Consider the following 27,277-nt stretch of genomic DNA (forward strand, 5'->3'; position numbering starts at 1 on the left):
GCCAACCTTTAGAAGCTGCTGTGTGGCTCTAGCTGGCCTACCTCACAGGCTCAGAGCACTGGCTGCTTGTCTAGACGACCCAGGTTTGGTTCCTAGAACTTATGTGATGACTCCCAACGGCCTGTAACTATTCCAGGGTATCTGATGCCCTCTTCTGGTCTCTTTGAGCACTATGTGCTCATATAAATACATGCAGACAAAATAGACACTTTTTTAAGATAAATATACACTTGTAATCTTCCATTGCACCATCACACTGTTGAGCTAATAGACCCTAAGACTTGGAATTTCCATAGGCACATTGTGCTGGGAAAAGAAGAAGGCTAAAATGAAGCCAGACAAGTCAGAGAGGGAGCTTGTCTTCCAGAAAGAGGTTTTTGCACAGTTCTGACTATTTGTCAAAACTCCTTGTTGGAAAGATGAGTTGGGCAGCGGAGATGAGAGAGCCCACACACGGAGCAGGTGAGCTCTGGCTACCTCTGATCCTCTATTTAAAAACAAACCTCAGGACAGAATCCTAAAGATGGACTTAGTGGGTGGGGAGTCACTGGACCTGTGTGTTTCTATTCCCAGTGTGGCTGCATTGAATCAATCTCCTTTCTCCATTTTTCACTCATAATTTTCTCTCTAGTGGGTCTCTTGAGGGTAGGTGGCTGAAAATAGCTTGACAGGCTTGCCAGAGCCCTGACTCTGATACCAACAACCTGTGGTGACATCCAGTCACCCAGGTATAGACGTGTGGGTGACATTCAGTCACCCGGGTATAGACGTGTGGGTGACATTCAGTCACCCGGGTATAGACGTGTGGGTGACATTCAGTCACCCGGGTATAGACGTGTGGGTGACATTCAGTCACCCGGGTATAGACGTGTGGGTGACATTCAGTCACCCGGGTATAGATGCAGGACTGACATTCAGTCACCTGGGTATAGATGTGTGAGTGACTGCCAGTCAAGATCTAGCCATCCCAGCTGAGTGCCCAGAATGAGTGAAGTGGCCGGTCCTGAGACTGTGCCCCAGCCTGGCAATGTCACCTGGCAGGAGTGTAGAAATGAGCTTCCAGGAGCAGTCCCGATGCTTCTGATTCATGCTAAAGTTCAAGAACCACTAAATCCAATAATTGTCGTTATTTAAAGCACTAAATTAGAAGACGGCTCATTACTCCATGGACGAGCAGACACAGGTGTGAAAAATGAACTCAAACAGTGCCCTTGAGATGTTTAAAGTTCATTAGGAGACATGATAAGCCCTTCAAGTTGAAGGGCTTCAACATAAAAAGACAGGCATTAAAAGTCAGCAAGCAATATCAGATTACAAGATACTGATGACTATGGTGCACAGTTAAACAGTGTTCACTGTGCGTGTGGCTATGGAAGCTGTGCATTTGCTATTTTACCTTGTGCACACACGTGCTGGTCACTGTCAGCGCCGTTTTTATGTTCACTTTTCAGATGAGGAAACTGGGGCCTAAAGGGATAAGAGCTTCACCTGAGGCTTGTAAGTAGCCCAGATTTCGGTCCAGGTGTCTATCAGACCCAGAAGCCAATTCTCTTTCATGGCAGAGGATGAGAACCATAGCATGATGCAAAAACCGTGCTCTGGACATTTGGAGCAGGATCTGTGAGGAGCTTGATGGAGGGGAGCCCCAGGGCACAAGGGTGAGGGCTCCCCAGTGTCCACACTCACCTTATACCTGTTAGAGACTGCAGATTCATTCTACACACGCCAGGCTAGGCGACTGTGACTTCCAGGGCTTCTGTCTCCGTCTCCCACTCTACTGTGGGTGAGAGCATTAACATTATAGCCACATGCATTAGCTGGCCATGTGCATTACCTCTTCCGGATTTTAGATGGTTTGGGGAGCCGAACTCATGTACCAGATAGCAAGTACTTTACCCTGCTGAACCACCTCCTCGGCACCCTCATTGATTTTTTTTTTTTTGAGATATGGTCTCTCATTGGCCTGAAGCTGGTAAAGTAGGCTATGCTGACTGACCAGAGCTTCAGGGATCTGCTGCTGTACATGGCTTTAAGAACTGTGAGTTCTGGAGGTTGAACTCCAGTTCCCATGCATGAAGGGCGAGCACTTTATTAGTCTAAGGAAAGGATGCGTGGAAGCAAGTAGGGAAGTGGACTTAGGAGGAGCAGGCTGACCCACGACAAGGGAGCGTCTCAGGGGAAGATGGTGAGAGGATTTCAAATTCAGGGCATTGCAAAGATTCAGCATTAATAATCCTGTCAGGAGAAAGGTGAGGAAAGGTTATTTGAAATATTAAATGATTAAGCCCAGCAAAGGTCTCCTGAATTTGGATAATGCAGCCTGCACTGACTTTCTCCATGTTGACTGTGAATGGGTGATTGCACCAGACTGTAAGGGGCCAGAGGAACTATTTTGCTATTGTCTTAATCTCATTAAGTTTTTATTTAGATGTTATTTCTTGAAGCTTATTGAAGAAGCACAATCTTCTTCTGTGGTCTCTCTTTTCAGAACAACAGGAGAAGGAATATACCCGCGGGGATCTGCATTATGTGCCCAGCCCGTGCGCTATCTGTTCCTGTCTCTGCTGAATGAGGACCTACCTGGCCTGAATTCTAAAGACCGTTGGTGCGTACCAGAGACATCAGGAGGGCCTCGGGGGAAGTCAACACCAGCGTGGGAGGAAAACACACCGGTTTCAGCTGACAGGACACTGGGGCCAGCTTTAGCGACAACTAGAATATATCTTCATCCAATTTAGGAAAATATAAGAGAAGAGCCATTGCCTAAACATTCCTTAGCACATCTTTGATAAGGAATGGTTAAGGCATTTTCCCTCTTGGATCAACTGTGCCTGGAAGCTATGAATTGGCTACTAATGTCTGCTACAGGTATGGGAGGAGCGCGGGCAGACATCCTTTATATATAACTCCCCTTTCCACACGTTTCTCTGAAGACTATCATACAATCTGTTTTCATGTGCTCACTAAAATCTGTGAGTGCTTTGATCATTAAGACAGAAGTATATCAAAGAGGCAAGCTTATCAAACATTTGAAAAGAGAATTTTCTGGAACATTTCTGTTCCTGAGATTCTAATTTAACAACTTAAACTTCATTTGGAGGCTTATGTGTTGATTACTCTATAGCCTAAAAGACAACAATGTGATACAGCAAAATACTGAATTCTTAATGAATCTATATAAACGTCAAGCTATATTGGCTTGCTATAGTTTTGACTGAGATTCTATTTCAGCTAAAAAAGGTCACCAAAGGATGTGATTCATTACCATAGCTACAGTGGGTGGTCCTAAAGGCTTGATTCTAACTAACTTTTAGGTTTCAGGGGATGGAGATGGGGGGGCAGGTGGATCACATAGAATATTTTTTTCCTTTTTTCTGTTCTTTAAAAGCATCTTTTATTTTTAATTATGCATCTGCACATGTGTCTGTGTGTGAGTGCAGGTGCCTGTGGAGGCTGGAGGGAGCATTTGATCCCTTGGAGTGGGAGCTACAGGTGGTTGCAAGCCTTCTGAAATGAGTCCTGGAAATCAAACTTGGGTTCTCTGGAAGAACAGCAAGTGCTCTTAACTGATGCCCCATCTCTCCAGTCCTGAGTTTCCCCCTTGGTCCCACAACACCATGAAAAATGGAGGTGGAGGCAAAAATGGATTCAGTATTGCACAACAAACAGTTCTGTTAGGGTGGTTTGGGGGGACAAAGTCTTACTATGTAGCCCAGACCACCCTTGGCCTCACGATCTTCGGAGACACCTTTCACAATACAGTCATTGGGACATGATGCCCTTAGCACTTTCTCTCCTCCACTGAGGCTCTTCCAGATTAAGCTAAGTTTATCTGTCAATTTTAGTTCAGTTTAATGAAGACAACGAACAGTTACAGCACCAGAAAGTCTCACCCCAGCACAGGCAGCTTCTCTAAACCCCAGCTGACATCCCACATTCTAGCACCTCCTTAGACCACAAGACCACATGCAACTGGGGCAGAATTACATGCAGCTGGCAGGGAGGGTGAGGCTGAGATTTCAGGTGAGGATCTGATGAGCTTCCTCCAACAGCCTGGTCACGAGGGTCTCCTGTGGGCAGTCACAACAGACATTCACACACATCCCAGAATCAATTTTGTGTATGCATGTGTTTATTATGAAGAATTGTGGAGACTGAGATGTTCCAAGATCTGTGTCTCCAAGCACAGTGAAGAGGAAGACAGACATGAAACACCATGTGTACGGGGACCCATAAGAGTCCATGGCAGTTAGAAGGTACAAGCAAAAGGCATTGGCCTACATGTGGTTAGGGCCCCAGCAAGAAACAGGACTTCCTGGAGGAGCGGAGGTTTCTGTTGAGCCTCAGAGGATGGGCGATGCTTTATGCAGAAAACAAGATCTGTGAAAGTTGTCCTAGGCAGAGAGCCAGCATGGCTGAAGGTGTGGAAAGCTGTGGAGTCCTGAGACCTCGCAGCTCCGTCAGTGTCGCCAAACAGGAGAAGTAGGTCAGTGTGTGGCTGGCAAGAAGACCAGGGAACTCAAGGGGACTTTGAAAAACTGTGAAAAACTTGGGACTTTATTCTGTGAGCAATGAGAGGTGACCAAGGTTTCAAGCACGGGAGACACTTGTCACCTTTGAGCTAGTCTGTCCTGGTGAGCAGTGTAGAAGACGTGTGGGAGTCACAAAGTCCCTTGCTCTTTTATGCAAAGAGATGGGGACCAAGAAAAGCATTCTAGGGAGTCTATGACTATAACAAGATGGCAGTGATTTATTCAAGGTCAAACATGGGGGTGGGCTCTACCTACAGCTACTTTTTCCTTCCCTCCCTTCTTCTTCCCTTCTCTTTTCACTTTTCCCTTCCCCTTCTAGCTCCCTTCCTCCTTTCCTCCCTTTCTTCCTTCCTTCTCTGTCCTCCCTTCTGCTCTTCCTTCTGCCCCTTTGTTGAGAAAATATCTCACTAAGTTACCTAGGCTGGCTTTGAACTCACAACTTTCTAGCCTTAGCCTTCTGAGTGCTAGCTTAAGAATGCACCATTGCACTGAGCTCTCTCCAGCCCTTGAATGACTATTTGATGAGTCAGAGCCTAAAGAATCCTATGCATTCGAATATTTGTTCACAGGGTTGATGGGGGAGAGTCTTCTGTTTTGTGTTAATTTCATTGGTTAAATAAAGAAACTGCTTGGCCTTTGATAGGACAGAAAATTAGGTAGGCGGAGAAAACAGAACAGAATGCTGGGAGAAAGAAGCCGAGTCAGTCAGTCGCCATGATTCTCCCACTCCAGACAGACACAGGTTAAGATTTTTCCTGGTAAGCCAGCTCGTGGTGCTACACAGAATATTAGAAATGGTTAGATCAATATGTAAGAGCTAGCCAATAAGAGGTTATAACTAATGGGCCAAGCAGTGTTTAAAAGAATACAGTTTCCGTGTAATTATTTCGGGGCATAAGCTAGCCAGGTGGCTGGGAGCTGGGGCTGCAGGGAAGCAGCCCACAGCTCCCACTACACAGGGTCATTGTTCAAAATATTCTGTTTAGAAATAGCCTCATCAATATATTAGATAAATATATTGCACAGTCACACGACAGAATACTATAGTAGCAGTTGTAGAAAAAATGCAGAAATAGGAAATAAATTAGCTGAAGAAAATTCTAGTAAGCCAGGACATTGCTATACCTCTAAACCATGTTTAAAATTACAGAACATGTTTGTCCCCCATCAGTTCCTTTACCACTATACATCCTTCCTTAAGACTTGTTTAGCGCGCGCGTGCGCACACACACACACACACACACACACACACACACACACACACTCACACATGCTCATTCTCTCTCTCTCTCTCTCTCTCTCTCTCTCTCTCTCTCTCTCTCTCTCTCTCCTCCTATGGAGAACTGTGGTTTTGGACACTCCCAGGAGCAGGTCTCAGGAATCTCTCTCAAGGAATAGTCCTGCATGTTTGTTCATATTTCTATCGATGGTAGACGTCAGGACCATAAGAGGAAGTCAGTTTATGTTTTCCCAATGTCCCTGGGAGATAAGAGCATCATTAGCCCCGTGGGGCTAATTAGGACCACTGCTGTAGAACAGGGCTATTCAAGAGAAGTAAAACTGAGTATCACACACACAATTAAAGTGCTCTAGGAGCTGCACTCAAAAGTAGCAAGAAATCAGTGACATTTGTTTTAATACTGAATGTTATTTGGTCCAGTATCTTAGAGAAAAAAATTATTTCAAAGTGTCTTCAATGTTAAGATCCAGAACATCCTACTTGCCCTTTTCAATACAATCTGTATTCTACGTTGATGGCATGAATCAACTTGAACTTGCTGCTTCTCAAGGCCTCAGGAGCTGATGGAGCCACAGCTACCATGTTGGACCAGGTAGTGGTAGAACAAGAACATGATGGTGGTGGGGACTTTGTATGTCTGCGATGTTGCCGACTCATCAGAGTGTAGCACACAGAATACCTAGGGTTTAACTGATGGAGTGAAATTCTGATCTGTTCATAAGAGAGATGACAAGTTTATATTACATGGTGTTTTAACAGACATGAAGGCAAATCTGGGAATTATCACTGGGTGAGGGCTTCAGTATACACAGGGGATTGCCATGAAACTGGCTGAGGAGGCCAGTGTGCTGGTGGGTAGGTGAAGGGCTGGAGATGGTTCAGTGGGCAAAGTGCTTGTCACACAAGTGTGCTAACCTGAGTTCAGACTCCCAGAACCCACGTAAAGGTTGAAGTAGCACATTTCTGTTATCCCAGTGATCCTACATGGGGGAAAGGCAGAGACCACAGGGCCAGCCAGCCTGGTGTACAAGGAGGACAGCAGGAGAGGCTATCTCAGTCATGGTAAAAGGGGAGGATAGCATCTGATGTGCTCCTCTGACCTCCATGCTCGCGCTGTGACATACTTCCTACTCACACTCAGTAACACACACACACACGCACACATACACGCAAGCACGCACGCATGCACGGGTTTTTTCAAAAGAAGCTAAACTTCCCAGTGAGACCTGCAGATCAGCCCTCTGCCATACCCCTCCTCCATGTAGTTTTGATGGTCAATTCATTGTTATATTTGCTGTAACTGCTTTCACCCAAGATACGGTGTCAAACTCCAGTCTGGCCCAGAAGGAAAACACAGGCTTCAGTACCTGCATTTGAGATTACACTTTTCTAATTGGCAAACACCATGTTCTCCTGTGGATGTGTGGGCAGCTCAGTGTGTTATTAAAAGGAGATGGTGTTGTGCTTTTTACACACAACATGCTGATGTCAGCAAACTGGCCTCAAAAGATGCAGTCGGGGCCAGCACTCCACAACTTCCCTGTTCTCCCAGTGTCTTGATGAACTTTTCTAATTAGGCTCCAAGTCCTTTTGAGTATGGCTTCACATTTCTTCCCCATCACTAAGGCAGAGGCTGGGACAACTACTTGCAGAGAATGACTCCGGAGTTTTCACAGACACATCCTTTTCCCACCCTCCCGGAAACTATGTAGTCAATTTTCTAAAGATGAACTCATCTTATCAGCTCAAGTAAAATACTGCTCGGGTCTGTTGACAAATACCAAGGGAGAGAGCTGAGAGTACTAAGCATAGTATAGCACTTTCTCACTGAGAAGTCATCTGTATTACAACGGCTTTTGCTTCTCACCAAGCCTGCCATTTGGCCCTGTTCCTGTCAGCGCATCTGCTCAGTAGATGTTACACTAACCTGCTGTCTCCCCAGAGGATTAGCAGACATGTTCTTCCAAGGCGCTTTCTAATGTCAACCTTTTTGTTGTCTGGGAAGCAGTGACAAGCCAGGTTTGCATTATCAGACCAGCATGGTGTGGGGAAGATTAACCCCAGCCATGCCAAGGGGATTCAGTCTCTCATCCTGCCCTGTCCCTTCGACTTCACCCTGGTAGGAAACTCTCCAGCGAGGACAGACCAGTGATGGCTGAGGCCTTCTGGCTTAGTTTATATCAAGAGCATCTCTGGGACTTTGACTCACTGCACTTTCACTGCGCATTCCTGAGGAGGGGACAAAGGAGGAAGGTGGCCTCTCAGGTAAGCAGCCCTGAGCTCACCTTTAGAAGCAGAATGGGCATGCACAGTCTCCCTGCTTAGTAAGAGTCATTCTCCTACTGACCTCCGTACGTGGCTCTGGTCCCAAGGAACACAGATTTTGGATCCAGGAGCCACACAGTTCACTGGTCTGCTCGACATGTGCTTGCAAACCAGTTTCCCTCCTTCTGCTTGCAACAGGTTCCACCCCCACCCTCACCCTCACCCCCATTTTTCCTTCTTTTCCTCATCTCCCATCAGTACCAGGAAATGACCGCAGGGCACTGGTTCTCAACCTTTCTAATGCTGCCAAGCTGTAATGCACTTCCTCATGTTGTGCCGACCCCAACCACGAAATTATTTTCATTGCAACTTCATAACTATAGTTGCTGCTGTTATGAATTGTAGTACACATATCTGGTATGCAGGATGTCTGATATGTGACCTCAGTGGAAGAGTCATTCAACCCCGCAGTGGGGTCATGGCCCACAGGTTGAGAACTGCTGCTCCAGGCTTGCACATGCTGGGTAAGTGCTCTACAGCTGAGCTGCATCCCCAGTCCTTCATAGGCTTTCCTTTGAATAGGAACTCATAGTTGCTCAGGCTGGCTGGAGTTGGTTCTGTAGCCTAAGCTGACCTTGCCCTCTTACCTTGGCCTCCCACATATCTGGAGTTACAAGGAGAAGCTGGCATACCTGGCTCAGGATCTTTATTTCTTGGGGGAAGTCAGTTTGCCTGAGTCAGATAGATCTGGTACTGATATCCTTGTCAGGGGAATTACATATCATTCAGAAAGCATGTAGGGAGAAGGGAGATGGCTCAGTTGGTCAAATGCCCAGTGTGGCAATGAGGAGCTGAGGTCAGAACACCCATGTAAAAATCTGGGTGTGGTGACATTGTTGGGGAGATAGAAGCAAAAGACTTGCTGTATTGTTGAAGCTTCTTACATAGCTAGTTCTGTTGGATCGACAAGTTCCAGGTTCAGTGAAATTAAATTCTCTTGATTCAGAAAATAAAGTGGGAAGTGATGGAGGAAAACACTTGACATTGATATCCTGGTCTCTACATGCACATGCAAGTGTACATACACCACACATACTACACACACACACACACACACACACACACATGCATGCACACACACACACACACATGCATGCACACACACATGCATGCACACACATACACACACATGCATGCACACACACATACACACACACGTTTTAAACAAAAAAAAAAAAGAATGAAGGTCTCCTAATTACATTTCTCCTTGGGTAACTAATGTTTTGAAACTCTGGTCTCTATGATTTCTCACATCTGCCTGCCCTTTGAATAAAGATGGAATTTCTGTTTTCTGTCTAGACCACTTTGCAATCATGAAGGGACATATCCCCCAAGGTGTCTCAGAAGATTAAGTGAGGTTATTACATAGCTGATGTGGGAGTGATTTCTTATTAATAAAGAAACTGCCTAGACCCATTTGATAGGCCAACTCTTAGGTAGGCGGAGTAAACAGAACAGAATGCTGGGAGAAAGAAGCTGAGTCAAGGAGTCGCCATGATTCTCCCACTCCAGACAGACACAGGTAAAGATCTTTCCTGGTAAGTCAGCTCGTGGAGCTACACAGATTATTAGAAATGGGTTAGATCGATATGTAAGAGCTATCCAATAAGAAACTGGAACTAATGGGTCAGGCAGTGTTTAAAAGAATACAGTTTCCGTGTAATTATTTCGGGTAAAGCTAGCCGTGCGGGCGGCCGGGTGCCGGGTACGTAGCCCACCGCTCCTATTACAACACATAGCCTTACTGAGAGTTGTGCTTCATGGTATATAGCTGATTACAATAGCTCAGAGTATAATAAAGAGTTCTTTATTTAGGGGCAGACTCACAGATCCACAGTCCTCTGCACAAGCTGGGAACAGAAACAGAATCTAGCAGACAAGAGAGTACACACATTTCTACATCTGTTTATATAGTACCCAAGGCCATGCCCAAAGTGGGCCAGCATCTCTAAGGCCATTGGCTGAAAGAGGTTCCCCATCACCTCCCCGTTTTGCCTAAATAAATTGTCCAAACCCAATATAAAACTATATACAATAAGAACAGATATCAAGTATAAAAATTAGAATTACAGCCAACATAAACATATGCTAAATGTTTCAATAATTATCCTATCCTAAGGAGTCTAAGTCTTGTACAAGAAATGGCTTAGCTAAGTCAGGAGAGGAACGTAACTACAACTATCTAGTCTTCAAGCCCATCTAAGGCCTGGGAAGGGAAATGATATTACTTGAGTAAATAGGAAGGGCAATCAAACAACTTCCCAAATGTGCAATAAATGATTGAGATGACTGGCTACCTGGGCAATTATCCAAAGTCTCCTTTGCAACATTGGAGCAACCAACTTTGGCTAAGGCCTAGAGTAACTGACAGACCATTTTTAGAGGCAGGAAAAATGTCATAACTGTCTTACCCTTTCTTGTCAAGGTTTGGCAGGGTTTTTTTTCTTGTTATATTCTTCTTATCCAGTCCAGACACCATGTATTTTGTCAGTGGTCAGGCCAGGGGCAGTTCTTTGCCCAAAGGCCAGTTTTGTCAAGAAGAAAAGAAGCTCCAAATGGAGTGTCTTCAGGGCTCAACATTCTCTCGGTAATAGATCAGTGATGCCAGGAGCAATCATGTCTTACATCCACAGAGCCCTAAGTTATTTAAATGCCATATTTTATAGCTCTTTAAAGTGGTTGAAGATTACTTATTTGTACAGAATACAATCTCTATGTATCTAAAGAACCTGATTAGCCTAACTATAAGTATGACAAACATGGATGACTATTGACCTATAATTCTTAATAACTATATAGCTTAAAGACTAAGGCTTCATATTAGAATATTGGACAATCTTTAAACAACTGCACAACATATAGGGACAATGACATCAAAATGTAAACAATATATAAGTATCTTGATCAGAGGTAGAAATGTATAGTGACATATGATAAATATATCCTAAAATTGTATCAATATACGAAATGTCTTAAGAGAGGTAAAAACATGCATGCATACAATCTGACAAAATAACTGCATAAATATACAAATATTGTAAACAGAAATAGGAGTATATTCAATATAATAAATATAATTGAATTTGTATCAATATACAATAATCTATACCGATGTAAATTGCCTATAAATAATAGCTCACAAGTATTCATTCTATTACTCACTATTATTACTATTAGTGTGAGTAAGCTCAAGCTAATCTACTTGTTATCCCATCCAATTTCCCTTTTTTCTAAACGAGATCCCTGAGACTACATAATTCTCACCCATCTTCTTCCTGGAAACTTCAAAGATTACTGCAGGAAATTTATTGTTCATTGTGGAAAACTTGAACATTATTCATATGGGCATATATTTAATGAAAGATACAATATAGACAAAATAGGTATGGAGAAAAGTAATGGTAAGACCTGCCGGTCACCTTCCTTCATTGTTAAAGCTGGGGACCACAAGGACATCATAATTATGTGATGTATGATGTTAGACTTATGTGAGGTATTTCCAGAATACAGTTCTAGGGTCCACTATCCTGTCTCAGAATCTGTGGGAGATAGCATTTCTTTTAATTTCTTTGACTGAATACTTTCCATTCTAAGATTTATCGATCACTGGACTTGATCCAACATTTTCCAAGTAGAGTGATTGTACGAAGATCATTTGTTAACAGTACTGCTTCATTCTAGTGAAACCAACTTGGCCTAAGGGAACAAAGAGTGGCTTGGTATATTTGTTCATAAAACCCCAAAGGTAATGTAACAGGAGGAGTGGGCTGCTTGTTGTCCTGGTGGCCTGGCTAGCTTATACCCGCAATAATCACACAGAAACTGTATTAATTAAAACACTTCCTGGCCCTTTAGCTCTAGTTTCTTATTGGCTAATTCTTACATCTTAACTTAACCCATTTCTATTAATCTGTGTATTGCCACGTGACTGTGGCTTACCAGCAAGATTCTAACCAGTGTCCATCTCAGGCAGGAGATCCATGGCATCTGCCACTGTGCCCTTCTTCCCAGTTCTGTCTACTCCGCCTACCTAAGTTCTGTCCTATCAACTAGGCCAAGGAAGTTTCTTTATTATTCAGTGAAAGCAACACACAAACAGAAGATCTTCTAAACCAATGCAAGGTCAAGTCTGGTGCTGGCCAGACTCAAGGAGTCAAAGATTATCTCTCTGGTTCACATTTGTTATCATAGTGCTCATGAAGATGAGGCAAGCAGCTTGCTGCAATTTAAAGGCCAACTTGGACTATGTAATGGTTTCTAGGACAGCTAATGCTGACACAGTCTCAAAAACAAAAACAAAAGCAAACAACTTTCTCTGTCTCCTTCATGTCCAGACTTTCTTATCGCCAAACTGGAGTCATCAATGGGATCTCCAATGCATGACACTCAGAAACAGCTGTGTTCTTACCTTGTCTTCATGCCAACTATCTTCAAAGATAAAATCATCTCATTTTCTCAAGAGAAAAGGTCTCCGGGGATGCACATCATTGCAGCTTGGGTCACATGATATTGTAGCACACTAACATCTGAGCATTGCAGCCATTCTCTTCATCAGAGAAACTGGTGACTCTGGAGAGATGCTGGAGACCATGTCTGTGGAATGGTGGCTGTCTCTCATAGAAAAAGGAGCCGAGGAGGTCACTGGATCTTCATCTGAGATTCCAGCCACTCCATTTTCATCTCTTAGCCAGTTGCATCTCCTACCATAATTGCATTGGCTTTGTGATCTTGGGAACAGCTGGAGTATATAGCTATGGAAGGTTACTAAAGTGGAGGACACCATCTATGCAGCAATGCAAAGTCATCATCTATACTGGGTGGCATGGTTTGTGGTATAGTTGCTCTAAAGTCACCCAGACCCCATCCCTCATCCATGTTCCTTAAATGAGCCCAATAAACTCACTGATTTCCCATGATGCACTTTGGTTAGTAGATGCTTTTGTATAAGGACATTTGTTTATTATTCTCCAGAGAAAGTGATCATGTAACATCTGCCCATTGTTGAACCAGAAAGATATAGTTCTCTTATTTTGTTGTTGACTGAACAAATCATTAGTATTTTTAATGCCTTTTATGAACTCACTGATGGATAGTTAGAAGATGACATATATTGGCTTGGTCACATGACCTTGATCTATTTTACAACGAAAGATTAGGAAACATCAACTATATGCATTTTTTTGCATCCCAAGAGTACATAAAATGGGCATAGATGTGGCTGATTTTTTTCTTATAAACATTTTCTCGTTCCATAAAGTAAATAATTTAAGATGAAGAATGTTTGCCTCAGGCTTCATCCACCTCATTTTTCCTTTTATTTTTTCCTGGTTGTTGTTTGTTTTTCTATTTTTTGGAGACAGATTCTCTTGCTTGGTCCTGGAGCTTACCAATTAGGATAGACTGACTGGCCAGTGAGGCCAGGGATCTGCCTGTCTCCACCTCCACAGTGACTGCCACCAAACCAGACTTTTTTCTAGGTCCTGGAGGCCAAATAGCCTGGCAAACACAGTGCTAACTGAGCTATCTCCTGGTTCTAATCCTCACTTCAAAGGCATCTGCAGGGACTCAAACTAAATGAGGGGTCCCTTTGAGCACAAAGTCCCACCTCCCCAGCTTTAGGTTTCAGTCCCAGTCACTCCATTTTCTTCTGTCTGCTGTAAATACTACAGTATGTTCCTTTTTCTCAGATTGACTTTACATTAGTCAATTTAGAAGAATCTAACACTTTGGTCTATGATCATTTGGAGGATGTACCTTTTTTCCTCCCACATACTGAAACAAGTTAGACGCTACTGACAAGAGAAATATATGTCGGGGGGACCCCCACCAGTGCAGGGCAACCATGCTACCCACCTACCTCTTCTGTGAGGCTTCTTTATCTCTACAATCATGGAGAATAAAATCCATCAAATCTGTGTTTCTGGAAGCACGCAAGCCTTGCTACAATTTGCCTCTGTGCCATCGCTCCCTTTTCTTCCCTCAAGGCTAACAGTTGCTTGGAAACCTCTTTGAAACCTTAAAAGCCACCTGATGAGGAAGATTAACAAACAGCTCACTCAGGCAAGGGCCACAGTGCAGATAATTTAATTTGTTGCATAGCTTTTAAGCATTGGTTTCAATAGTCCCGGGCAGCCTACATTACACCCTGTCTTCTGTTAGTTCCTCTCTTTAATTGTTAGTGGGTACAAACGCATGCTTGCTGCAGTGGGCATTAGAGCTTGAAAAATTGAGGCCAGAGCAAAAGAGATTTTCTTTTAGATATCAAAAGGGCCTGTGTTGTGAAATTATAGCATCCTCAACTCTATCTTAGAAAGGACGATTTCATAAAGGGCTGTGCATTTCTCTGTGATGTGTTCACGTGGATTCGTTTCTGTAGTGGTTTGGGGGAGAGATTTGATATGATCCAAGAACTTGCCAAGTGTGTCAGTTAGCAACTTTATAACTCCCATCCCCCACATAGAAACCCTAAAGAAATACCCTTTCAGTCATGTGTGCCAAACAATCATGCCCCTATCAGGGGGTAGTGGTTATACTTGCTAACTTGATGTGTCCAGAGAAAATGGGCATTTGTTTCTCCTTTTGAAGAGTGAAGAGAACACAGATGATTCTCCTAAATATTTTTCAAAGGCTTAGCACATAGGCTGGCACAATCCCGGTAGATACAGCCACAGCCTCCGTAGACAGGAAGAAAGCAGTCAGGGTAATTGGAGAAGGCTTAGGGTTCTTCCAGGAAAGAGGGAGCTAGGACTAATTCCTTCTGAAGCTCAGCTCCTGCAGTTCTCTTGTTGCAAACAGGGGGCAGCCTCTGTTAATTAAAGCTGGGAGCAGCAGCCAGCGAGTCAACGTCCTGAAGACAGGAGCTTGTTCACAGAAGGGAGGCAGGTCCTGACATGGACTTTCCTATCCAGAGTTTGTGTGAGGTATTTAAAAATCAGGTTTTAAAGTGTCTTAAAGCCCCTAAATCTTACAATGTGTGTGTGTGTGTGTGTGTGTGTGTGTGTGTGTGTGTGCACGCACACGCGTGTGTGAAAGAGGGAGGCAGGAACCTGCTTTTATAGAAGGTCACTGTAAAGATGCCCTGATGCTGGTGGTTGGGAACACCTAGATGGTGGACAAGGTCGGAATGGCAGAAGCCTACATTAGTAGTTGGGCGGCTTGTTCCAGCCTTGACTTTACTGCTTGCTGGACAGAGTTCACAACTTCTGGGATCCTAGTAAGCCTGCTGGAAAGTCCCTTCACAAGCCTGAGCGTAGACCTTTAAGAACTCACAGGACTCATGGTGGAAGAAACGGACATCTGTGTTTTGACTATTCCTTTCCTCTTTGGTAACAAAGAGAATTATTTCATAAAGAGCTCTGTCTTTTTCTCCACTCCCACCCCGTGTGTGTGTGTGTGTTCCTGTGGGTGCGGGTGTGTATGCACATCTGTACCAGTGCATGTCGAGGCCAATGGCAACCGTGAGTGACATTCCTCAAGAGTTTACTTTTTTAAAGCGTCATCTTTACACGTGTATCTGTGTTTGTCTGTGCGTACCAAGTGCATGCTGGTTCCCGTGGAGGCCAGAGAATGCCACATACTCCAGTACTGGAGTTGTCAGTCATGTAAGTCACCTGATGTGGGGCCTGAGAACCAAACCCGAGACCTCTGCAAGAGCAGCAGGGGCTCTTAGCTGCTTCTCTGGCGCCTCATCTTGGTTTTTAAGAGTGAGGTCTCTCTCATGGTCTGGAGATGCACAAGGAGGTTAGGTCAGCTGGCCAATGTTCCCCAGGTATCTCCTGTCTCACCTCTCCAGCACGGAGATTGTAGGGTACCCACTGTGCGCTGCTTTCTCACGGAGGCTCTGGGGATTGAACTCAGGTCCTCATGCTTTTATGACAAGCACTCTTCTGATCTATAATTTGTTAAAAATCTCAGTTAACTAAACAATGAGTTTACATAGCTCATAAGTAACTTTTGTCTGTGTGCTGGGGAACACAGATAATCATGTTATTTACGTGGTAGTGCTTGGAGACATTAAAATATAAATATATAACAGAAGGTGGATTGAGTGTCTGTTAAGAAGGTACAGGAAGTAGCTAGGTCACAGGCTCTGGAAGCAGATTTCTTGAATCAGATATCAGTTCTAGCATTCACTCCACAAACTACCGTTGGGTGGCTTTTTTCACTGCCTTGAGACTAAGTTAGTTTCTCCACTTTGCTGTTGGGAATGTAATATTAACCAAGAGTTAGAAATTTAATGGAGCCACTGGGCCCAATCATTCCCCCACAAGCCCCCAGGTTGTCTGGGACTCAGTTAATTATTGTTCTCTAATAAAAGTAAGCTGAAAGCCTTGCTGCAAGCCACAGACAAATGCCCGCTGCCATTGGCACCAATGGCACCTGTTTGTGAGACCGACAGGAGGGTGGCAGCCGTGGGTGCCCGCCCTGTTTTGGAGATCTTGTTGGGAGGAAGCTGATGAATTGGGAGTCAGTCTCATGCCTTTCCCAGATGAGGAATGGGTTGGAGTACATTCTAAGCAGCCAGTCTTGGCTCTGAGGCCTGGTGTGGTCTACTATGGTGGCCCTGGGGTATATGTGTAAATCTTATCCCAAACATCAAAAGGTGCTGCTTATTCAAAGGAAGGGGATGCTTAGCCAAACTCTTTGATTTGGAGAAAACTTGTTCCACAGTCCCAATAAGCTCTCTCACAATTTTCCAATTATGGAGATCCCAGCATACCATTTGACAGGTGGCTCGACTTTTTGGTCCTTTGAAAACCTCCCCCAAAGAGTCCTATAGCTGAAGTCAAAAAGAGGAGAGGGCAGCGACGACATTATTTCCCTCTGAGTCACCCAGCAGACTGCAAAGAGCATACTTAGTTAATACAATTAAAAACAAAATGCCAGGGAGTATGGGGATATAAATTTAGCTTAGCAGCTTTGAAGCGAATTCTGTTTTAGGGGCCACGGAAGTTAAATTCAAGCAGAGGACAGGAAGAAGTGGGAGAAATGGGAGAGGGCCTATGGCGGGCTCGGAAGCGAGAGAGAGAGAGAGAGAGAGAGAGAGAGAGAGAGAGAGAGAGAGAGGGAGAGGGAGAGGGAGAGGGAGAGGGAGAGGGAGAGGGAGAGGGAGAGGGAGAGGGAGAGGGAGAGGGAGAGGGAGAGGGAGAGGGAGAGGGAGAGGGAGAGGGAGAGGGAGAGGGAGAGGGAGAGGGAGAGGGAGAGGGAGAGGGAGAGGGAGAGGGAGAGGGAGAGGGAGAGGGAGAGGGAGAGGGAGAGGGAGAGGGAGAGGGAGAGGGAGAGGGAGAGGGAGAGGGAGAGGGAGAGGGAGAGGGAGAGGGAGAGGGAGAGGGAGAGGGAGAGGGAGAGGGAGAGGGAGAGGGAGAGGGAGAGGGAGAGGGAGAGGGAGACGCTGGGAGCCAAGGAAGCAAGCTCCGTGAGGATGTCGGGGAAGGGGGCTGGGGACAGGGGACAGCCTGCTCTGGAGACAGTTGCGAGGGCTGCAGGAAAGACAGGGTGGCTTGAGGATGAGTGCCCAGGCCTTGCGCTGCGCCAAAACTGCTAGCGCAGAGGCGGCGCCGCGGTGTGCCCTCCTGTGGAGCTCAGAGAACGCTGCGGGGGCGAAGAGGGACCGAAAGCTGCAGGTCCTAGGGGCTAGGCGAGTTCCTAGGAGACACCTTTCAGGAGGCGTCATTGCCTTGTCCACTGGTCGCACTCCAGACCACAGAGCTTCTTAAAGGAATTCCTAACCCCTCTTCTGGGGTGCTTACCACAGCCCAAGGGCTGGGCACTTCACCCACCTTCCCAGTTCTGCTTCTGTTTTCTCTGTCCAGGCACTCAAACCATCCCAGGCTCAGGCCAGGCTGGAGGGCACATCCCCGGGAAGGGCAAGGCGGTCTCCGCCCGCCCGGGAGGGGAAGGACTATCGTGTCCACACTGCATCTAGTGTGTCTTGGAGTATGCAAGACATCTAGTCTGTCCCGATTCTCCCCGAGTCACCCCTTCCCTGATAGACAGATTGCAACCGCAGCTCCTGCGCACACACCTCTGGGGGAGAAAGAAGCCGCGGGCGGAGCCACCTCTGAGCCCTTGCTTGGGGTGAGCCGCACCTTTCTCCCCGAGAGGGTGCCAGAGGTCCCAGCCGCGGTTCTCTCCACCTGCCGGGAAATCCGAGCTGCTCTTCAAAACCTGGTGGCTGCGGAGCTCATTGCTCCAACCAGAGCACTATCTTCACGCCCCCCACTCGCCCCCGCCCGCCCGAGTCACCTCTCCCCGCGCCCCCGCCCCTTTCGAGCTCGCGCCCGCCCCCCCCCCCCCGCGCCTCCTCTACCCGCCCTCCTCCCCTTCCCCCTTCCCTCCAGCCCTCCCTTCATTCCACAAGTGTCGCTTCGCTCTCTCCAGCGCACTTGGCGAGCTGAAAAGGTGAAGAGCATCCCTCGAGCGAGCGGACGTGGGAGCTGGTCCTGGGCGGCGGGCGGAGGGGAGTTACGGACACACCGACTCTCCCTGGCTCTCCACCTCCGCCTCCCTCGGTGGCCGGTAGAACCTGCACCCCGTGCTGGCCTCCGCTCCTGCTTCGTCCCCGCCCGGCCCCGGCGCGCTCCTCCCCGGCCAGCCCCCTTCCTTGGTGCGCGTCGCGCTGGAAGCGAACGCAGGCTGAGACGAGCGCAGTGGCCGCCGACCACCGAGCGCCCCGCGCCGCCTCCCTGTATGTGCGGCCAGCGGCGGCCCGCAGCCCCAGCCAGCAGCCTCGGCAGCTTCGGCCGCGCGTCCAGAGGCGGCGGCAGCGGCTCCAGCGGCGGCCGAGCGCTCCAGCCCGGGCTGGGAGACACGATGCGCCGAGTCCTCCGGCTGCTCCTAGGCTGCTTCCTCACCGAGCTGTGCGCCCGCGTGTGCCGGGCGCAGGAGAGAGCTGGGCACGGGCAGCTGGCGCAACTGGGCGGCGTGCTGCTGCTCACAGGGGGCAACCGCTCCGGAGCCGCCTCCGGAGAGGCCGGCGAGGGCGTCGGGGGCTCGGACGCACCGCCGACTCGGGCGCCCACGCCGGACTCCTGTCGGGGCTACTTCGATGTCATGGGCCAGTGGGACCCGCCGTTCAACTGCAGCTCAGGCGACTTCATCTTCTGCTGCGGGACTTGTGGCTTCCGGTTCTGCTGCACGTTTAAGAAGCGGCGACTGAACCAAAGCACCTGTACCAACTACGACACGCCGCTCTGGCTCAACACCGGCAAGCCTCCAGCTCGTAAGGATGACCCCCTGCACGACCCCACCAAGGACAAGACCAATCTGATCGTCTACATCATCTGCGGGGTGGTGGCTGTCATGGTGCTGGTGGGCATCTTCACCAAGCTGGGGTTGGAGAAAGCGCACCGGCCCCAAAGGGAACACATGTCCAGGTGGGCTGCCTCCCCTTCGCCCTCCTCTCTGGGCCCACTTTCCTTTCCCTTGCATCCCAGCATCCCTAGCCATGGTTCCTCCCCACCCCAACGTTTCCGATTGGGGAATGTCACCCAAGACAACAACTTTCACTTGCAGTGTGGAACCGAGGTACTGGGCTCAGCGCAGGTGGGGGTGAACGCCGAGTGTGAAAGGGGGGAGGGTCTCTTTCCCCCTCGCCCATCTGCTGTCCCCTCTCACCAGAGAAGGTGGTGGGACTTGAGATATACAGCCTGGTCTCCAAACTCTTGGCTTTTGCGGGGAGGGAATTCATTGATTCTAGATGCTCCTCTCTAGGTAAACAGAGGCAGGCGAACTTGAAAAGGGAGGGGGGCGTGTGCAATCAATCCCTTGTGCGCGTGTGTGATGGAGGGAGGGACGAAAGGAGTGCGTGCCTCCTGCAACTCGTACACTAGCAAAAATGAAGCAAAGGAGAGGGAGAGTGTGTGGAGGGGGTGAGAACAAAAGCCTCCTTGGAGCCGGCTGCTTTGCTTTACCAGAGCTTTGATGGCCCTTGATTGGAACCTCATCTTTTTCCTGGGTCCTTTTGTCTTTCACCATCTCTCTTTATGTTGTGGCCGGCCATCACAGCGCTGCGCCCCTTGCCTGGGCTGGAGCTGACTCCAAGGCCACCCTCCACCTTCCAGACACCTTGATTCGTCAAGTTTGCCTTTTGCTTTATTATGCAAGTCCCAACATAGGCAAAATCGCAGCAGATGGGAGAAAGCATTTGGGGATTAATGAAGAGCTATTTGCGGTTTTGTTTAACCCCTTTCCCAAGTGTCTAACTTGATTTCCAGAACTCAATAACTTTGAAGGAGAAGGCTTCAGACTGGAGCCCAGAACCCAGGGCTAAGATGAGGGGTTAGTGTGAGATATGGACAAGAGATCAAAGAACTACCACGGGCCAGCTGACAGCAGGATGGTGGAGCAAACGCTGACTTTGAGTCAGTGCATTGAAGTTACTGCGTTTTCTTCTCCAATCTACTCACACCCCCATCCTGCACTGGGGTCTTGTGTGTGCATGTGTGTGTGTGTGTGTGTGAGTGTGCGCGTGCATGCGATCCATGTACATGCCTAAAAATCTGAACAAAGAAATTCACCAAAAATAGAAGAAGGAACATCACCACCTCACTAGCAATTATTTTCTATTTATATGTGAAAGAGTATCCAATGAGTTTTTCTTTTCCCAGAGAGAAGGGGTTTGGAGGGGAAGGTGAGGAGGTTCTGATCAGTTTGGATTAGTGGGGAGGTCTAGGTGGATGGTGAGGTCTTGGGGTACAAAAGTAAGCTCCCAGGGGCTCCAGAAAACCAGGGCCAAAAAAGTATGGCACTGGCCCAGCCTACCTCCTGCTACTCCGCGGTGCCTTACCTACTAAGTCCGGCTTCCAGGTGGGCTCTCTTAAGGAGCCTCCTATCCAGGGAAGACTCCAGGCCAGTGTGAGACTGAAGGTGAGGAACGCATGGATGCAGGTTGGGCAAGAATGTTGTTATATAGGGAACTGGTGCCCAGACACAGGTAGGCTGCTTGCTGATACCTTAACTGATCTCCACTACGCCTTTCTGCTAAGTTCTCAAGACTCCCTTTTTGAGATTTGGTGGCAAGAGGAGCTACCGTTTGCAGGTCTGTCGGGGGAGATCTGTGCGACAGCTTCAAGCTCCCTTAAATGGGTGCTCCTCTCAGGCAGCTCTTTTGGGGGTATTGACTCTGGTTTTTCTGCAAGCTCTAGGCAAGGTTTGTTTAGAGGCAACGTCCAGGGGTACCCAGGACTGATGTAGCAAACTCATGTTCTCTCTGGAAACATTTGGGGTTCTAGAATGCAGTGAGTGCCAGGCTTTGGAATGGGAGAAGACTTCATGTTTTCCAGCTTGCTGCTGTTTGAGACCACCTGTATTGCTTACAGTTCCTATTGTTGGGGCACCACCTTTGATTTTAAATTAGAATGTGGGTTGGGAGCCAAGTACCATTGGGCTGGCAAGGTTCTCTAGGTGATTCTAATGCTCAGCCAAACACTGTGCAGGAAAAAGAATGAACACCTGCTGAGCACAGGGCTGGGTTCCAGGGACTGTATGGTGTGTGTGTGTGTGTGTGTGTGTGTGTGTGTGTGTGTGTGTGAAGACTCGGTCTTCACATCTATGAGACAGCTGTTACTTTGATCCCCTGGTTATGCAGGAGAAAATCATGGCACAGGTGAGGTGGCTTTGCTCAAAGTCACACAATCAGAAGACGATGGCGCTGTCCACAGTAACTTGGGGTTGAGCTTACTTGCCTCCTAGTCATACGTTTTTCAGGCCCAGCCTCAGAATCTGGGGGCTTCCCAAGGTTCTGACTTTTAAGTTCTTGGTTTGGAGACTGAGAGTCAGTATGTTTGGACGTCTTCTTTATCACCTTCTCTCAGTGAATATAGGATCTGGGAGAAACACCGGCCTTGAGTTGGAAATATTTACAAAGGTGGGAGGTGCAGAGTTAACCCAGTAGGACAGCAGGGACAGTGGAGCTCCCTTTGCATCTGTAGCTCATGTTCTCCACTCGTGTGACCTTCCCGTGGCTCCCAGGCTGCCCCAGGTCCCTCCAAATGCATCACATGCTGCTTATGCACTTAATCATTCGGAGCCCAGTGTGGCCATGGCTCATTAGCTTTTGCCTCATGGTGCTAAGCATCCTCCAGCAGGGACCAGCGCGCTGAGCTTAGCAGCAGAAAGACTGCTCTGAGGTGAGGCACAGCCCAGGTGAAGTTAACCTGCCAGCCCCAGCCTCTCAGTGTCTGTCAGGAGCTGTGGAATGCAAATGTGGGTTTGTTCTCATTTTGCCCGGGAACCGCCTTGTCAAGGACATGCAGGTGATGGTGTTCATCTGCACACTTTATCCTAGTGACCAGGAAACTTGTGTTTTCTAGTGGAGGCCCCCCTAGCATGTCAGAATGCACATTTGGAGTTCTTGGCATATGGCCTGCTTCCCTCTGGGCAGATGAGGAGGAAAAGAAAGAGAAGGACAGCCATAAGGAGGGCTGGAGAGAAGCCGTGCCATCTTGTAAGGACTGTACAAATGCAGGCATAGGGAGATGGCCCAGTGGGAAGAGTGCTGGCTGTGCAAGCGTGAGGATCTGGGCTCAGATTCCAGCACCCACATAAGAAGCCAAGCACTGCGGTGGATGTCTGTAATCCTAGGGCCAGAGGTGGATACAGGTGGACCCCAGGGTGTTGCTGCCTAGCCAGTCCAAACCAATTGGTGCACTCCAGGTGCAGTGAGATACCCTGTCCCCAAATGTAAGATGGAGAAAATAGAAGAGGATATTCAGACATTGACCTCTGGCTTCCACATGTCCCCTGACACAGTCAAGTGTACCCCCCCCCCAGAAACATATAACACTATAGAAAGGGAGAGGAAGGGGAGGAGACTGTGGGCTGTGTGTGCATGTACCTCTGCAGTACCATGACAGCCAAGGGCAGCCACTGTGTGCATGCACCTCTGCAGCACCATGACAGCAGCCACAGAAGCAGTAATTGCAGTGGTGGCTAACTGTGGCCTGGGTAGATATTGTTTGGCTTGCAAGGTGTTACTATTTATGTTTCTTAAAGATTTTCCGTGTATTGTTTTGAGACAGAGTCTGACTGTTTGTCCCAGGCTGGAACCCAACTCATGGTCTTTGCACTCAGGTTCTCATGGAATAGGTTTGTAGGTGTGTACCACCATAGATTTCTACTAAGAGAAAATGTAAGCAATCAAAAACCTTGACGGGTATACAAGGAACTGCTTGATCACAGCCTGTCAGCCTCGGCATATTTATCAGGACTGGAAAGGAACTCCTTGGTGGGAACTGCCTTGCACGTTGTAGGGAGATGGCAGCATCCTTGACCTCTGCCTACTGAGTAGATGACACCTACATACACCTGCCATTACAGTAGAAAAGGTCGCCACACTGTCATATGACACGGAGGGGTAAAATCCCCACACTGGGAACACTGATCTTAATTAACCTAACTTTACAGTTTTCTCAAGTTTGCTTCATTTTATTCTTCCTTTCTATTTCTTTTGACCTTTATTCCCTTCCATTCACATCCCCTCCCTTCCATCCTTCTCGTTCTCCCTTCCTCTCCCTTCTCTTTCTTCTTCCTCCCCTTCCCTCCTCCCTTCCTTCCACTCTCTTCCCCCTTCTTGCCTCCCTCCTGCCCTTCCTTCTCCGCCCTCCTTCCTCTTATCCCCCTTCAGCTGAACCATTTGAAAATAGTTGCAGACACAACATTAAGTCCCTCATACTTGCAGCATGGGTCTTCTAAGACCAAGAGCATTTCCCCACATGGTAAATTCCATGATCATAACTTAGAGAACAAACTGCTACACTGTCATTATATGTCCAATCATACTAAAGTTTCCTCATATCCCACGTGCTCCTCAGAGTTGGGCTCTAAGTCTGGATCTAGTAAAGAGGTGTTGGATTTGACTGTGCAGTATCTGCAGCCCCTAATATTCATGCTCTTTTAAAACCAACTCCAAGTCAGTAGCTAGTACTGAAAAGCTGGACCTCTCGGAGAATTCCTGTTTCTAATTCCTCTAGCCAGTTCAGGAGATCTGGTAACTCCGCTCTTGCAGTTTTCAAAGAGCAGCATCTGTGGCTGGATGGTGACTAGCCCCTCTAGGGAGCTCTTTCAGCTTACTGTATCATGTCACTTGTAAACCCAGGGGAGTCAGAAGGCTTGCGTGAGTGGCACATGCTCTCTGCAGATCTAGTGACGCCTCTTAATATTTGTGTGACCTTGGTTGCTTCACCTCTCTGAGACTCCGGTTCTTATCTGAAGGTTGAAAATTCAGAGGAGCAGACTTGGAAGGTAATTAACATTGAGCCCATCAGGAGTCACCACCCAGCATCCTTCTTACTGGAGTTCCTTCCCCTTGTCCCCTGAAGGGGGTGACATTGCAGATCAGACTCCGGTGACCAGTCTGTGCTCTGTACTGGGTGGCAATGGCTAAGCCTCCTAACCTCTCTGGATTTGCGTTTCCATCTGATCGGGGATGCTGGCAGCCTCTGAGCAGGAGGGATGGCTTGTGACTCAATGAAATGTACTGCAAAGTGCTGTCTGGGGGATGTCGAAGAACCCGTGTTAGATTTACAATTTTGCCACAAGCTTATGTGTAAATTCTCATTTAATTTCACACCCCTCCCCCACAAGGTAACTTCTATGACAGTCTGCCGTTTACGGAGGCACAGACTGCTTTCCAAGAGGGTGAACAAGCACCCAGTGAGCTGGAGAAGTTTGACTTCAAACCCAGTCTGAAGCAGGGGCCAGGTCCTTGGCTGCTAGGCTGCACTGTACTGGAGTATGGGACCATAGGACCTCCAGTCTTCCCAGATGCCAAAGACGTACCCAGTACCCCAAGGAGCAGCCTGCACCAGGACAGTCAAGGACTGTTCTGGGAGCTGGTGCGAGATCACATCTAGGAATCTTGTATGGACCTGTCCTGGCAGGGTTAGGATGGTGGAAGTGTTGGGGGAAGCAACCCTGAGGGCAGAGACATATGTTTGAAGCTCTTTCCCCTTGAAGTCACATGTTGTTTTTCCCACCTTCAAACAGAATAAAAAATCCAAGCCAGAAAAAATAAATCCATGTGGGCAAATGACATAGCAGTGTCCTGTGTGATTTTCAAAAATGGGTTAGAAGAGCCATAGTCCTTTGCAAAGGCATGACATCAAGGGGTAAATGCCCCTTCCATTGATATTTCCTGTGACCACACCCTTCCCACCTGTTCCGGCTTCCCAAGCTGGAGAGGCTCTGTGTGTATTGACCACAGGAGTCTCTAGTTTTCTTACAGGACGTGTTTGCTTCTCCTTGGGCACTGAAATCAGCTTTACAGAGCATAACTAGCGCAGTCAGATGCGCACGTGAGGCCACAGAGTTTGATAAGCTTTGATATTTGTTTGCACTGCCGTAGCCCCCACTCTAGAGACTTGGATTGTGACCATGGTCCTTGTGTTCTGAACAATGAATGAAATTCCTTGTGTGAGAGGTGGTGCTCAGGAAGCCCACTGATTTCTTTAAAACTTGGAACACGAGTGTGGAGAATGGAGTACTTGTTTAGTGTGCAGGAAGACCTGGGCTTGAGCCCCACCACTGCATCAAAGCAGGCATGGGGGTACATGCCTGTACTTACAGCTCTGGGGTAGAGGTGGGGGGGCAGAAGAACCAATGCTTCGAGGTCATCCTCAGCTCTATAGAGATTTGAGGCCAGCCTCTAATCCATGAGACCCTGTCAAAACAAAATATACCAACCAAAGCCAAACAAGCTAAGAAAAACAAATCCTTTCCAAAGTTTAGACTTAGACTCCTTGGAGCTTTCAGGAGAGGGGGCTGGACTGGCTCTCCTTTTGGAAATGTTGGCATCTTATATTTGCTTTCTGTATCAGAAAGAAAAGTGATACAATGTTTCCATTTTGTCCCACAGACAGGCCACCCTCATTCCCATCTCTGAGCTGTCCCTTTGGCTCACTCTCCCGTTAGATGTCAAGTGACATGTCCTCACCCTCAGATTCCAGCTATATAGTGTCGCCTTCTCCAGGACACCCTCTGACCTCTCCTGATCAGCTGTCACCCCTCCACACACTCCAGCTTAATGCTCAGTGTCGTTTGCTTCCCTTTGTAGTGTGGTCTCAAAGTAAGTTACTGGTTAATTTACTATCTGTCTCTTTTCATTACCATTCAGAGTAAAGAATCCAGGGACAAACATTCCATAGCTGTGTCCTGAGTACCTAATACAGAGAGGCTTGTTTCTGGCATTCTGTTTTAAATGGCATAGCCCACCTCATCCATCCATCCATCCATCCATCCATCCATCCATCCATCCATCCATCCATCCAAACATCTATCCATCCAAACATCTATCCATCTACCCATTTATCCATTTATCTGTTCATCCATCCATCCATCCATCCTTCCATCCATCCACCCATTTATCCATTAATTATCCATTCATCTTATACTCATTCATCTATTTATCTATATATCCATCCACCTGTTCACCCCCTTTACCTTTCCACCCATCCATTATCCATTCATCTATCCATTTAGCTATTAATCTATATATCCATAGATACATACATCCATACATACATCCATTTATCATTCATATATCCATCCATCCTCCATCCATCTAATGGACACTTACTGAATACCCACTTTCTGGCCAACTCTGAGCTAGAACTACAAGAAGACAGTGACAGACACAGATGCAGTTCTTTCCCTCACACGCTGCTAGTCACATATTTGAGGAATAGGTAGGTAACACACAATGAAATGTACAAGAAAATTTATACTAAGCTGAAGCTTGTAAAATTGCCAATATTCAATCATTCATTTTTTAACCTCAAAGATAATATATCAACACAATTGTTATGAATTGGGGTAAGAGGGTGTGCATGGCAGGATAGGGAGACAAAAGAGTCTCAGTGTGGCTGCCTCTGTGAGGGACCAAAATGAGACAGGATGCTCCAAGAAACAAAACCAGTCTATCAAAGGCTTTATTATACAGAATTATCAAGTCCCATATTTGTCAAGCTGCTATCTCAGGTTAAGGCTGAAGGCTGACAGAGAGGATTCTACAGAGCCGGGAAGGACCAGTGCTCAAGTGTCACGACCGTCTGGCAGGAGATCTGTCCGTTGGAGAAAGATCAATCTTTTACTTCATTCAGACCCTTCAATTACTGAACAAGGCCTACCCACCTTACAATGGGAAATCTGTCTTCCTCAGTTTACCAATTCCGTGTTCATCTCC

The 27,277-nt window shown here is 47.2% G+C and overlaps 1 protein-coding gene across 4 annotated transcripts in view; it reads left to right on the forward strand.

The window, feature by feature from the left end:
* The first annotated feature begins 18,466 nt into the window (after window positions 1–18,466).
* The window catches only part of Shisa9 (shisa family member 9), a 321,088-nt gene continuing 312,277 nt past the window's right edge, over window positions 18,467–27,277 (forward strand). For 3 of the 4 annotated variants that reach the window (XM_075942050.1, XM_075942051.1, XM_075942053.1), the window contains exon 1: window positions 18,467–19,472. In XM_075942050.1, the coding sequence (XP_075798165.1) occupies window positions 18,787–19,472 (686 nt within the window). In that variant the 5' untranslated portion in view covers window positions 18,467–18,786. Of the gene's footprint in view, window positions 19,474–24,686; window positions 25,087–27,277 lie in introns of those variants that run through there. The other variant, XM_075942054.1, reaches the window with a different exon arrangement.

Source organism: Microtus pennsylvanicus, chromosome 11, assembly GCF_037038515.1.
Source record: "Microtus pennsylvanicus isolate mMicPen1 chromosome 11, mMicPen1.hap1, whole genome shotgun sequence".
In the NCBI taxonomy this organism is placed as follows: Eukaryota; Metazoa; Chordata; class Mammalia; order Rodentia; family Cricetidae; genus Microtus; species Microtus pennsylvanicus.